The sequence below is a fragment of the Camellia sinensis genome, chromosome 3, assembly GCF_055761805.1.
Source record: "Camellia sinensis isolate YWXY chromosome 3, ASM5576180v1, whole genome shotgun sequence".
NCBI lineage: Eukaryota > Viridiplantae > Streptophyta > Magnoliopsida > Ericales > Theaceae > Camellia > Camellia sinensis.
Window position 1 is genome coordinate 164025647 of NC_138963.1, and position 15379 is coordinate 164041025.

At 28.6% G+C, this 15379-nt stretch overlaps 1 protein-coding gene and 1 long non-coding RNA gene across 2 annotated transcripts; one reads left to right on the forward strand and one right to left on the reverse strand.

Annotated features, from left to right (window-relative positions):
• Positions 1-2969: 2969 nt before the first annotated feature.
• Positions 2970-8535, reverse strand: LOC114318483 (basic blue protein). The gene is made up of 2 exons (XM_028265380.2): positions 8272-8535; positions 2970-3386 (listed from the first exon to the last, which is right to left on the reverse strand). The coding sequence occupies exons 1-2, from the start codon at positions 8441-8443 to the stop codon at positions 3187-3189; spliced, it is 372 nt and encodes a 123-aa protein (XP_028121181.2). The 5' UTR covers positions 8444-8535; the 3' UTR covers positions 2970-3186.
• A 4346-nt stretch (positions 8536-12881) lies between these two features.
• Positions 12882-15292, forward strand: LOC145822882 (uncharacterized). The gene is made up of 2 exons (XR_014364721.1): positions 12882-13141; positions 14856-15292. It is a non-coding gene; the product is annotated as an uncharacterized LOC145822882 (long non-coding RNA).
• Positions 15293-15379: the final 87 nt, after the last annotated feature.

Below are 15379 nucleotides of genomic sequence, written 5' to 3' on the forward strand. Positions count from 1 at the left end.
ACTTTTGGTGAATAGTGTTAACTTTTTAACTTTTTGAGTAACTTTTTGACTTTTTTGGAACATCCCAAACTTGGCCTTACTTTTCCTATATTTTCCACTGTTATATTAATAAATAAACGCAAAGAAAGTTTCACTTTAAAAAATAAACAAATAAAAAAACTCATCTAATTGTGTGCACATTTCTGCCACATGATTTACCCATTAACAAAACAATTGATTTTGTTCAAAAATAGAACCAAGCTGGGTTTCACCTCTCTAATAATTAATCAAAAAGCCGAAAAAAGAAGGTTGCCATTATTTCCCATATTAGTATTGTGATTTTTATTTTTTTTAATCGACAAAAGTTAGTAATTAGTTATTAGATTATTACATTGGGAGAGTTGAAATTACACTCTTTCTCTCTCTGCAAGCCCTTAAAACCCAAAACGGCTAAGGGTTAGCCACACAAATTACAACTCATTGATTATCTGTATTGTGATATGCTTTGAAGGGACTAAATGTGAAATGGGTCGGGTCCAAGTCTTGGGCCGGCCCAATTCGCTGAAGTCCAGATCCAAGCGGGCTGGATGAGCATATAGGCAGACCAATTAAGCCCAACTTCATAATCAACAGTCTACCCAAGCCCTCAAGCACTTGGGCCCAACCTGCAGTGGAAAGGCTAGTCCAACCGTGGTGCTGGGCTGGGCCGAGCTGCGAGACTGAATCTATGCGCTAAACAGATGATAGGCTGAGCCCATACAAAGATACCCGAATGGACCAGTCCATCTCCATGATTGATCCTGTAAAAGGCCGAGATAAGGCATAATGATGCCGAGCTGAGGAACATCGGTATCGAGTTGAGGAAACCTCACAAGGAAACGTGGAAATTGTGAACATGTGCACGTGCAAGTTGCTACCTCAACTGGTCCCCTACACCTAGAATCACGGAAGTTGTTGAACCAAAGGAATGTGGTTTGTTATCAACATGACTACAATGAGTATATGCATTCAATGGCAACTACCAAGTGGTCCCCCACCATAAGCAATGCTAAAAGGACACCTGGCAGCATCCAAGCTCCATGAACTCACATTGAGAAGCAAGCAAGGAACACTATATGTATAACATGAACTTCACATTGAAGGTAACTGAATAATTCCAAGTACAACTATAAGCTCAACTCGATACGCATTCTCTCTTCGATCACTAATTCCCACACCGGAGGGGTTATCCGGCCAACCCCGGCCGGGCAGCTCTAACGGTACTTCTTGTGGCAGGAATCTCAGTCCCTGGATAGTCCAACCGAGTGCGGAGCCCCGATCCACTTTCATCTAGTGCGGAATCCGGTACGCACATGCTTCTAATTATTTATCAAAATCAACATAAAAGTATCAAATTCTATTATTTAAACCATTAAAAATTAAATTGGAGCATTACAGCCAAAAGGTCAAGCTTGGGCAACAACAAAATAGCTCAACTTTTCTTCACAACTTGATAAGATGTGTATAAAATATTATTTTATTAGTTAAAATAGTATAATGATCCATATTTAAGAACTCTATAAAAAGTAATGTTAGAGATCCCAAATATTCTATCAAAATTTTTATCAAATGTCTCACATGGGTGTGGGACCCACACAATGTGGGTCCCATGTGAGTCCCACACCCATGTGAGATATTTGGTAAAACTTTTGGTAGAATTTTTGGGGCCTCTAACATTTTTGCTCTATTAAATAAAAGTGACCGGTAAATTATAATGATAGTTCTTATATTTTATTTAATGTGTGGTTTTGATTCCTAAACTTTCAAATGTCTCAAATTTGACACTTAATTTTATATTTTGTGTCAATTTAATTTAATTGATAATACTGTTATGCCATGTTTATTTGGGCGGACTGGATTAGATTTAATTAGTATTCTCATGATTAATAGTCCTCAAACTACGAATCCTTTTGATTGTGTATCATATCCTATATTTCGATTGAGTTGGGATTATAAGGAGAGACTAATAGTCTAGACTTTAGCTTAGTCCTCCAATTTATATCTCACCCCCCTCTGTGGGATTGAATAGTCCATCATATATGGGATATCATATCTGGATGGATTATTAGTCTGTACTTCAATTGTTTAACCAAACATCGGATTCATAATTTTATTTGACTATTAGTTCAATCCCAAGCTCATGTCCACCCAAATAAACATGGCCTTAGTGTTTTTGAAAAAAAATTATTACTAAATTGGTTGGGGTTAACTCACTAAATTGAGCAAGTCTAAAATTTTATCCCTAAAAACATAATATATGCTACTTACGTGTTTATTTTCCATTAGAAAATGCTAACAACTATAATTAATTGAATTAAATTGAGACAAAATTATGAATTTATGGTTAAAATTGAGCCAATTAAAATTACAAGAATCAAAATAACACAATTACCAAAATACAGGAATTACCGGTATAATTTGCCCTAAAGTGAACGACGACTCTACAATTTTAATTAATAATGGAGGGAACAGGATATTTTAATGATTTTGTCATATTTCTTAACACAATATAACCAATTAACAAAGTACATAAAAATAAAATAAAATGGCAATAAAATATGTAATAATTTTTTTTTTTTTAAATCACACACTTTAAAACAACGTACCTTTTTCTTCCACTCCAAGTTTAGAATTAGAATGTTAAATCAGCTCAATATCATTGGGTTCATTTCTTGGTGAACATTTTCTATCATAATCTCTTTGATCCCTTCATTGATGTGCCACAATACAGAAAGATTTGGTAGAAAAGTGGAAGAGATTTTTTTTGGTTCAAATTCGACCAGTTCCTACAACGCCATTCCACCCTTCAGTTTTTTACATGTTTTTGTGGATAGAATGGGGGCCAGATCAAAGGTTGAAATCTGGGAATTCTTGGAGTGAGAATTTTTACAAATTCCACCAAAATGAAGTATGTTTTGTTCACAAGACTCCAAGGCAAGGCACACTCATAGTAGAATATAAATGAGTAACTTACAAATATATAACACCTAATCAAACACACACCAGCAACATCAACAACAGCAAGCAACAAACCTACAGTATTAGTTTAAACATGCTAGCTAGGACTCTTTTTATTTCATTATCATTACAGAGAAGAGATAGTAGTAGTAGTAGATATAGCTTTATATATGTCTGCTAAATTCACATAACATATATATGATCACATTATTAAGAAGCATTGACAGCAATCTTCATCCCAGACTGACAGTGCCCTGGAAAGTTGCATATGAAGTAATTCGGTCCCTTAGCCAGACTTATCCTGTCCATCCCCGTTTTATAGACCTTTGCACTTGCCGGAGTTGTGCAGCTGCCATAGCCTCCCCTGTCCACTGCAACCACATTGTGGGCTGTGGGATCATAGTTGAACACTGCACCACAAAGCACAAACACACACTGTCTTTCAGGGTTTGTCACAAAGTTGGGTGTTTGAATTTATTACTTTACCATGATAGATTTTAATAAATTTGAAATAATAAGGTAAAGCAATTTTTTGTAATTCTCTTCTTACTCTAATTTATCTCCCCTTTCCATTTCTGAATTTATCTATAATAACCAATTCCTCTATATTTTTATAATATTTAACTTGAAATCTCTTTATTTAAAATTCATTCATCCAAATTGAACCTTGGAAATGTTTCTGTGTCTAAAGAATCACATCCAAACTTAAGTAAGAAACTCTAGGATCTGAATTATGTAACCAGTAACTCATTTTATTTGATAAGCTGGCATTCAATAAATTCTGTCATTTAAATGGTTTGACTTTCTATTATTTTGTTTAGTTTACATGAAAATTAAAAGATAGGACGTTTTAATAAATAAAAAGAAAGAGTTGATGTTTTTTTCATGTTTTTGCTAAATTCATTTGCCATTTTCTTTGCTACAAAATAGAAGTTTTTTATTTTTATTTTATTTTTTACATATTGTTTAGTTGTTTACATTAAGAAATAAATCACAAAGAATTTTGACTAAGAAGTGATAATAGATGACTTATATTCTATTAAACAATATATTACAATCTTTTTGGTTTATCATTATCATGGTGTCATTAATATATAGAGAAAAAAAAAAATGTTTGCTTAATTGCCCACCCCCTCCCCCCCCCCCCCCCCCCCCCCCCAAAAAAAAAGATCCTACATCCACCCTTGTTTGTATCCTTTATGCCTCTTTTTGAAAAGTTGATTAAAAGTCACTTTCTAACTTTTAATTCATTTTTTATCACATTATCTTTCATATTTTTTTAAAAAAATTCAAAAAATCAACTTTTAACCATCTTTCTAAAACACCCTTTAATCATGTTGGTTTTTGAGCTTAACATCAAGAATTCAAGAACTCATACTGACAGTAAAATTTTTGTTTTTGTTTTTGTTTTTTTTGTTTTGTTTTGTTTTTTTTTTTTTTTTTTTTTGTGATGCATTAACCAAACGAGTACTACTAGGTATCCTGTGTCGTTTGGAGTTTTCAAAATATTTTAACGTATTTTTTTATTTTTAAAAATATTTTAATCAATTTATTTTTTTATTTTGTAGATCCATTTAATCTTGGTATATTTGAAAAGCATAAAATTTATACAAAAAAAAAAATTTAAAAATTCATTTAATGCAACAAAATACGAAAATATACTAAATTTTCATTTTTTTTTGTATTCGGTAAAAAAAAATTAAAAAAAAATTCACAAATATTATACTTTATAAGTGTATCTAAAAAAAAATAAAAAATTTTAAAAAATTCATTAAAAACAAAAAACACAGAATAAAATACTCAATTTTCTAAAAAGTAAATCAAACCAAACAAATGTATTACCAAAATTTCTATTAAACTATTTACATAGGTGTGGGTCTCACACCCATATGAATATTTTATAGAAGTTTTGATAACATGTTTGGTGTCTTGCTAATTTGATTAAACTATCTGTATTATTATCGATCTATACTATTGTATTAACTAAGCCCCTATTCTAATTTCTTGAAACTTTTGCTATGTGACATTTACATAACAATAATAAAATAAAATTAAAAAAAAAACTCAATAATAAATTCCCACTAAATCACATTCTCCAAATAATACTCTATAATAACGTACTTTTATTATTTATTTTTTTTACTCTTTTACTTTCTTTCTCTTTTTCTACAATGATTTTTTCTTTTAAAGAAAACAAAAGTGTTTTATTCAATTATGGTAAAGAAAGTACAAACTAATAAAAAATTATCTTTTATTTCTCTTTAAGGGTAAGTGATGTAATAGTTTTCAATTTTTATATTCTCAATAACTAAAGCTTTTGTTTATTTGTCTTTGGGTATAATTTTTTTTTTTTTTTCCTTCCTCCTCTTTTACAATCATTTTGCTACATGATTTTTTTTTTAAAAAAAAACTTTTTGAGTTTCCAGAGAAGGCGATTCAGTCTGTTGAAGATGCCCAAATGAATCGATGAAAAACATGAAATTGAGGAAAAAAGAGATGTAATAGAAGGAAAAAAATTATAAGGTTTAGAGATTTAAAGAGAAGTCTTTTGGGACCAAAATTTGGAGGTTTTTAATGAGTTTATAGAGGAAGTACAAAAGCAAAATACAAATCCATACAAGAGTTGGCTATTTGATGAGTCATTATACAGAATTTATATTTATGAAATTCGTATTCTTATATTTTTTTTTTTTCCAAGTTGTTTCATACAAATTTATACATTTTTTATATTATTATAAATGTTGTCTTATTACTTATATACATAATTTTTTTTTTCCAGATTGTTTTACAACTTTGTATTGTTCAAAAGAAATAATTTTTCAAGTAATTATTAATATTTATCTTTTGTTTCTCTTTGACCGTAAGTGACTAAGGCTTTTGTTTTGTTGATTGTTGTTTTGTAAAAATTAATTTTTTTAGTAGTTTTTATTTCTTCATTATGTTGATTGCAAAAATAAAATTAAAAAAAAAACTCTATTTTCATTTTATTCATTATGTTGATTGAAAAACATACAAAAAGTAAAGAGAACTGTACAGGTTTTGTATATATATTATATTTGTGAGTATATTTTTATTTTATTTGTTTATAGATTTTGTACACATAGATTTTAGATGCTTTATTTATAATATAGATAGATGTGGTTTTACAATACAAACTTGAATTTAAATTATATAGATTATCACTCTAAGTATAAATTTATTCTTTTTATATAAATTTTTTTGTATACATTTTAAATATATGAAATAAAATTTTTATGACTTTGTATTCTTCAAAAGAAAAGTTTATCGTTTCTTTTTGCACATTGATTTAACAGGTTAATAGAGAAGTCAGAAAAAGAAAACAAAAACGTTTGGTTAGAGATTTTTGAATTAAATTTTTTGAAAATAAGTTTTTTGATTTTCGTATTTTTTTGTTTTTAGTGAATATTTTTAAAATTTTAAATTTTTTTTTTTACTTTTTAGATGCACCTTACTTAGATGTATCTAAAAAGTAAAAAATTTGTGAAAAAATATTTTAAAAAATTAATAAATACATAAAAATATAAAAAAATGTACTGAATTCTCGTATTTTTTTATATTTTGGGTATTTAGTGAATTTTTAAAAGATTTTATTCACAATTTTTTTACTTTTTAGATACATCTAAGTTAGATATGTCTAAAAATTTTTAAAATTGCTTAAATTATTAAAAAAATTAGTAAAAACAAAAAAAATACGAAAAATAAGAAAGTAGAATTTTCTGAAAAGTATTTTTTGAAAAGTGAAACCAAACATAGTAATTTTTCTATTCATTGTGTTTTCAATTTTTTTTTCATTCTATCTTTCTTTAAAACGTAAACTGCTTTTCAATTTTTAAACTGTTTTTAAAAGAATAATATTCCAAACTTTTTAAAAAAAATTTGCGCACACAAAAAAAGGATGAGAATGCTCTTAAACACAAATAATAATAAATATTAAAAAAAATCTCTTAATACTTGGCTAGCTAAGAATAATAAGTTGAAAATATATTCTGAAAACTTACTTATTTTAGAAAGAAAGAATGAGAAAGAAATAGGTATTGAAATTTTATTTTATTTTTTTTGAATTTTAATATTTGATAGGATATATATACACTCATATATATTTTGCAAGTTAATAAAGAAGTCAGAAAAAGAAAAATAAAAAAGGGAATAATTTGTTTTATTCATTATATTTTCAAATTTTTTTTCTTACTATCTTTCTTTAAAATGTAGGCAAAGTGCTTTTCAATTTCCAAGCTATTTCCAAAAAAATAGTATTTTAAACTTTTCAAAAAAAATTTGCACACACAAAAAAAGAATAAGGATGCATTAAAAAAAATGAATATATAAATTTAAAAAAAATAATATAAAAATAATTTTGGCCAAACTCAATATTCTAAACTAAATACATTCTCATTCTTAACTCAAAGAGATTTGATTAAAATGAAAAAAAATAAATTAAAGACTCAAAAAAAGAAAAAACTTAAAGATAATGCAAAAGTATATGAGAGTGTGTGTATAAATATATTAGCAGTTGACACATGCAATACATGTACAAATTAAATAAATAAAATTAAATAACATATTTGACATCTATTGATTGTAATCTCAAATGATAAGAGTCTTTCTTATTCAATTTGTGATCTTCAGTTCAAGTCTCGGCTCATTCCCTTGTAGCTTCTTTTTATTTTTTTTTTAAATAAATAACTAGACACTTGGCATAAAAGAGAGATAAAGTTTCAAGGAACCAATCTAAGTGTCATATTTATAATATTATAGATAGATAGATCATATCAAATTTAGAAAAAAGTTGTGCCATTGAAAACATAAATTTAAAAAAAAAAAAACAAAACAAATTGAACATAAAAATAATTTCAGCCGAACTCAATATTCTTGACTAAATATATCCTCATTCTTAAAGAGATTTGATAAAAATGAAAATTAATTAATTAAAAACTCAAAAAAAAAATTCAAAGATAATGTAAAAGTATATGTGATTGAACTTAGAAAAAATATATGAGAGTATGTGTATATATATCATATTAAATTCAGAAGAAAAAAAAATTATGCAATTGAATATATAAATTTAAAAAATAAAAAATAAAAAAAGCAAATTAAATGAGGGTGCATTAAACTTTTTATCAATTGATAAGCAATTTTCCTTAGTTTAATTTTTATCAACTCAATCGCATGATCTTTTTTGAAATTTGTACACATATTGCGTGTACCTCGACTGTTAATATGTGTGTGTGTGTGTGTGTGTGTGGGGGGGGGGGGGGGCGGCGGTTGGGGTCTTACCAAGAACATCGCCTGCCTTAAAGCTCTTTCCTTTAGGCCAGTTGCTCAAATTGAAGGTCCAACCACCAGCCCCTCCAACTGTGTAAGTTGCACCATCACTAGCCACCCACTGACTAACTAGCACTAGGCATACAAGGGTTACTGCAATTGCACTGCCTCTTCCCTCAGACATCTCTGGAATTGGAAGCAAAGAGGAAAGCTAACTGTGTGTGTTGACAGAGTGACAACCTGCTGTCTCTGAGGATTGACAGCTAAAGAGGCTCTCTACTCTTTTATATACATGACCAATGCTAGAAGTACACAAAATAATGTATTGGAAGGCTGAGATTAAATTCAGTTAGGCCCCTTTGGTTTTGGTTATAGAGGGACGGATGAGATTAAGAGCGAGGTAAGACTCATTTAATGTTATGTTTATTTGCAAATTTGGGGAAGGCATCGAAATGTAAGAGAGGATTAGGTTAGGCCTTGGAAGGGAGATTGTGATGAAAAAGGTGGAAGTGGTATTAGAAAAATAGTCCGTCAGACTATATTTTTTTATTTTTTTATTTTTTACATGTTGGACATTTTTTTTTTAATATTAATGTTTAATTTTTTATATTTTTTGTTAAATAAAAATCATTATTTTATTTGTTTTATTTTTTTTTGGGAAAATTTTTATTTTTTTATTTTTTACACATTAGATCTTTTTTTGAACATTAATGTTTAATTTTTTTTGTATTTTTTTATTTGTTTTATTATTTTATATAAAAATAATTTAACAATCCTACACCAATAACTATTATCAAAACAAATATAATTTTATTTAATTCCTTCACTAACAATCCTCTCACTATTAATCTCCTCACTATAAATCTTCTCTGTTCTACTCCTAAAAACAAACAAGACCTTATGGAATGACTCATTCAAAATAAATTTCAACTTATTATTATATTTTTAGTGAAAGTCCCATAAGTTCGAGAAAAGGACAGAATAAAGATAAAATGGCCATTAAGGTCTATTTTAAGATGTAGATTAAAAGTTATTTTTATTTTTTATTTTTTTGAATATATAAAAAAGAATAGAGGCAATGTAATTCAAAAAAATCAAAACGTCAACTTTTTAGCTTTTAACCTCATTGCCAAAATAGGCCTATGTTTGATCAACTTTTTTATCTTTTTATCTTATTTGGATCATATCACCTTTCTATTTTTCTGTACATCTTTTTGTAAAAAGTTAAAAAATATATTTATTTAGATTATTTCAAACATTAGTAGGCAAAACTTAGGATATGCAGGTATGCTCCCTCTAGTGGGCGAAACTTGGGGCCTATGGGTGATGGAATTGATCTCTTGAAATTAGTCAAGTATGCATAAATTGATTTCAACACCTAATTATAAAAATAAAAAAATAAATAAAAATAAAAATAAAAAAACAATTAGCCATAATAGGGTAAGTGATAGTAGTGCCATCTCAAAAGTATAGATTACAATATATCTGGGCGGTGATTGCATTATTTAAAAGGAAATGATTGTTTAGTTGATGTGGGTTACCTACATAAAAGTGTAGAACAAAATAAATATATAAAAAATAATGTATAATGCAAGTTCATTTGTGTATAATAGGACCACATTTAAATTGAATCTGATCATATATTATTTTTTCATGTTATTTTTTTGTATTTTTTTTTTCACAAACAGCTCAAATCTGAATGTAATTAGGCCTTTTTTTTTTTTTTTTTTTTGGCAACATTCCAAATAAATTATTTTCGTAATAAGTGAGAGAGATAAAAAATAAGTCACACCTAAAATAATTCATATTTCCGCTTTTTTTACAAAATTTGAACGCGTGTCTATTGTTAATATGGACAGGCGCCTAGTCACGGAAATGGAATGATTGTTGTGCTTTCCACACAACCATTATCATTGTACCCTCATATGCGTCAATTTTAAAGGGTCTGTTTGGCGAGTAAGGTTGGGGTTAAAATAGTCACAAAAAATAAAATAGATTATTTTAGTCACAACAAACAAAACATCACATTCAACCCATAATCATTACACTTTTCTCTCACAAAAAAAGTCAAAAAAGTTAAAAAACCAAAAAGTTCTTCCCAAACCAAACTTTTTAGCCCAGGCTAAAATAGCCAAAAAAGTCAAAAAGCCAACCCACTTCTCAAACGGAGGCAAAGTTTATTTTAATAATTTAAATTATTTATTTATTAAAATATATCAAATAAAATATATGTATAAAAATTTAAATTAATCACACATTATTAATTTTTCATCAACTCATATTTATATTTATAAAAATAAATAATAAATATAATTTAAAATATAAAATTAAATACAAGTCAATAAAAAGATTAATCATCTTTGATCAATTTAAATTTTTATAAATATTTTTTAAAAATAAATAATTTAAATTATCAAAAACTAGTCCCAACATTAACTCATATGAGAGTACAATAGTATCTGCTGGGCCGGGAGAACAGCACAACCGCCCAATTTCCGGCGGGTCACGGGTGCCTTTGGGAAAAGCAATGAGCAAATGGTAATTGAAAACACAGACAAGACAGGTTTTGTGGCCCATAGAAAAATAATAACAATTTGAATGGGTAGGGGTGAATTTCCAATGAGTTACACGAGTTACTTTTTTAAAATATCTATTTTAATATGGATAAATTTAAAATATATTTTTTGAGATTTATTTAAAATATAAATTATTTTTTATAGTTTAAAAAATTATAAATATCTCACTATCAGAATTTTTTATTTAACAGAATTAATTAAAAAAGTAAAATGTTTAACTGTTTATTTATATAATAATAAAATCATCTGAATTATTAATTGAAATAAAATTTTAATATTATTAAAAACTGTTAATTAACTTGATAATTTATTAATAAAATGACTTATTTGTTATAAAATTAAAAACTTTAAGGACGTAATATAATTTTTAGAACCAATCAAAATAATTTATAATTTAAGTAAACCTTAATAAATGTGTTTGCAATTTACTCTTTTAATGAAGAAGGTCTAAAAATCTAAATTAAAAATTCAAATGCTGAAACATTTTATCTAAAGCAATAATATTTAGAAACTTTAATTTAAGAGTTCTAATAAAGCTTTAATAATAGATCTCACGTGATGATGTGATATTTTAAATTTTTTTAATAATTTTTTGACACTTTATTAGAGCTCATTTTAGAATTTTCTATTACTAACAAACTCAAGTAAAATGACTAAAATAATATGAAAAATGCTTCATACCACTAATTTAACGAGTTCAGATCGTCTACCGTGATTTCCTACGGCGCCTTGGACCTTTTCCCCCCCCCCCCCTCTTTTGCTTTCTCTCTCATTTGCTGAAAATCCTTATCCTCAAAACAGAGAAGAGACTGACAGAGAGAGGTAGAGGTGAAGGCGAAGGAGGTTGAGGGCGACGAGACGACGTCACGATGAGAACCTAACTCATATACTACGGCTACGGCGACGGCGATGAAGCGACAACTAACGAAGGATGAACGACGACTTGAAGATATTCTGCTTCTGTCTATTTTGTGTGTATATATATATGTATATATTTCTGATTTTTTTGGATTTTATATAATTTTTGATGATTTGTGTGATGGGTTTATGAAATTTTGAGTGTTTGAAGTGTTGAAATTGAAATTATACAACCAAGAAGAGAGTGGCAGGGAAAGAATAAAACCATAGCAATTGATGCAATGATATGTACTCTGTAATTTTTTGAAAGGAATGCACTCCCAATGAAGTAAGCACCACAAAACAACGAAGCAGTAATGAAGAGAGTGAAGAGACAAGATTTACTCTTTGGATCCGACAGTGGAGAAACCTGCAAAGATAATAAAAAATACCTTTATGTTTGATTTCATCTTGGGTTTGATTTCTCATGTGTTTGATTTCTTGGGTTTTCTAAGCTCCAAAGATAAACAAGAAAATTGAAAGATAATCAACTTCTCTAAAACACAAAGAAAGCCTCTGACTCTCTTTGTTCGTCTCTTCTCTATTTTAAAGACTAGGGCTCTCAGCAAATGAGAGAGAAAGCACAAAAAAAAAAAAGAGGTCCAAAACGACATCGTTTTGGGCTGTTGCAGGAGGCGTCGCAGGAAATCCCTGCAGACGATCCGAACTCTTAATTTAACACCACTAATACATAACTAATAACGTGGCATCATGTAGATCTCACTATTGATATGATAGTTTGGCTTTTATTTTATTTTTTGTTTTTTTCTTTACACTCCTACCTCATTAGCGATGTTTTTAGAGAGATCAATACTGTTACATATCATGAAAATGATCATAAAAGATTCTCTGTCGTTAGATTACATATATAATAAAACACTACACATTAATTAAGGGATAAAAAAATTTCATGAAGCTTTTCATGATATTTGCTGCTCTAAATCGGAACTGAAATAAGAGAAAAGTTAGGAATCATGAAAAAATTTTCATGAAAATGATTATGAAAGATTTATGATCCTTGAATTACCTTAATTAATTAATGTGTAGTGTTTTATTCTAAGTGTAATTAAAAAGTCACAAAACTTTTATGATTATTTTCATAAAAAGTTTTTCATGATACCTAACATTGCTGCTGAAATAATATATATTTGACACAAACTCTCTTCTCCTCTCCGATCTCGCCGTCACCGCTACCAGCCCCACCGCCGTCCTCTCCTTGTTCACCTTCACCGTACACAGCTTGTACAGCGTTGATATCGCGTCAACGGCGACATCAACGGTAGAATCGCTCCGCAAGCTCCGATCGATGTCTCTCTCTTGGTTCACAGCCGTCCTCATCTCTGCTCCGGCGCCGCACACATAGTCTAGCCATTCAATCTCTTCTCCATCTCTGTTAATCCATAAAATAGGTATGTTTTCATATTCTCTCTCTCTACAATTTATTGTAATGTGTTAATCATATTATTTAATTTTGATGATGTCTAAAATATATTAGTTAATATACATATTATTTGACACAAATTATTATCTTTTTAAAATATATATATTTGTTAAATATTATTTAAATAAAATAATATTATCTTTTTAAAATATATATGTTAAATATTATTTTAAATATTTTCAAAAACTTTACTATTCACTTTTTGAAAAATAGGGTTAATTACTATTCATCTTTTGACAAATCGATTAATTATATTATTTTGACAAAAATGATTATTTTAAATATTTTCAAAAACTTTACTATTCACTTTTTGAAAAATAGGGTTAATTACTATTCATCTTTTGACAAATTGATTAATTATATTATTTTGACAAAAATGATTGATTGGTTGTATTATTTTGACAAATTTGATATTTATGAGTTGTCTTATTTTGACAAAATTAATATGGAGTGGTAAAATATATTTAGTATAAAATCTTTACAACATATACAATATTTTAAAGAGGACATATATTTTCAGATCCATCATAAATATTATTTATAGAGATTTTTCTGTATGCAAAATTTTGATTAGAACTTATATAACATTATATGCAGAATACATCACGTGCGCTATTAAATTTTTTACACTACATTGATTATATTATATTATAATCAAACAAGAAGAAAAAGATGGAGTTATGTATATATGTATATATATATATATATATATATATTATAAACTAGATGGAGAAAATTATTTGTTTGTTTGAAAGTTGTGAACTTTGTATTAAATTGTCTACAAAAACGGTGGCTCCATGTTTGAAAAAAACAAGAAGAAAAAAATCAATCTTATTTTTATCTTTTTAATTCTTATCATTTGCTGACTATTTAAATTTAAGGAGTGTGCTTATGTAAGCAATGACATCAAGAGCCTGCTTATGTAAGCGATGACATCAGGAGCGTGCTTATGTAAGCGATGACGTCAGGAGCGTGCTTATGTAAGTCATGACGTCAGCAAGGAGCGTCCAACGGGTATATTTTTGTGTATAAATAGAGGTGTTGGATGTGGAGAGAAAATCAAGAACTTGAAGAGAAAATATTTCTGTGAGCTCCAAAATTCTGAGTATTCTGCTCTTTCACTTTCAGATCTAAGTCTAGTTTTTGTTCTTACACTTTCATATCTACTCTTTGTGAGAGAATTATTGTAAAAGTGGGTTCAATTACCACTTATTCTTATTTCTTATTTTTGTGAGAGATTTTGTAAGGGTAAGGCATTTATTGTTGAGTGAGGCTCAATAGATAAGAGTAAGCCCTGTGCCAAATCCACAAGCTTGGTGGTGTATTTATTCAATTGATAGTAAAGAAATTCTCAAGGAGGTTCCTTGGGGAGTGGACGTAGGCCTGGCGTGCCGAATCACTATAAATCGCAGTGTTTGATTTTCTCTCTCTATCTCTTCTACTTTTATATTGATAATTATTATTCTGTTTGTTTTTATTTATTCAAATTCTGAATATTGTGTTATATTTAATATTGTGAAATTTTTAATAACCCAATTCACCCCCTCTCTTGGGTTGCCTAACTGGGATAACATAATGATTTGTGGCTTTACTTTGATTGTGATTGTGATTGTGATTGTGATTCTGATTCTGATTCTGATTGTAATTGTGATTTATGGGTTTACAATGATCTGAACACAAAGTAAATGAAGGAATAGCCATGTCTTCGTCATCGAGATCGTTGATACATCAATTCACTCCATTCTTCGTAGCTCGAATTTGACAAAGTCACAGACTCCTGAGTTCTTGTTCTGCGCTTCTAGAATTTCAATCACTACGTCCATCTCCATCTCTCGATGCTGTTCACATGACAGACAATTGCGTCCGGGTACTCTTTCTGAAGATGTGATTTATGAGCTCTTTTTTTTTTCCCCGATTTCAATTTTTTTTATTTGGAAATTTCAATTGCTTGTTTGATTAATACAGTCAAATACGCATATTCAGCAACTGAGATAGTGTAATTTATTTTGTGTCATAGATTTCTCATTGTTTGAGATGCAAGAGACGAGTTGGGGTTGTGCTTGCAAAATTTTGTAGAAATGCATGTTATTGTGGAGTAAAGACCAAGGATTTTGAAAAATCTAGAAATCCCCTAGATGTTGATTTGTGATTATGTATCAATTTTAAGCAGAATATAACAATCCCAATCAAACAATCAAACAATCAA

Excerpts from the sequence above, each read along its gene's own strand:
- LOC114318483 (XM_028265380.2), bottom strand. The coding sequence starts at position 8,443 with ATGTCTGAGGGAAGAGGCAGTGCAATTGCAGTAACCCTTGTATGCCTA. Across the intron at positions 3,387-8,271 it reads TAAGGCAGGCGATGTTCTTG|TGTTCAACTATGATCCCACA; the intron begins GTAAGACCCCAA and ends TTTGTGGTGCAG.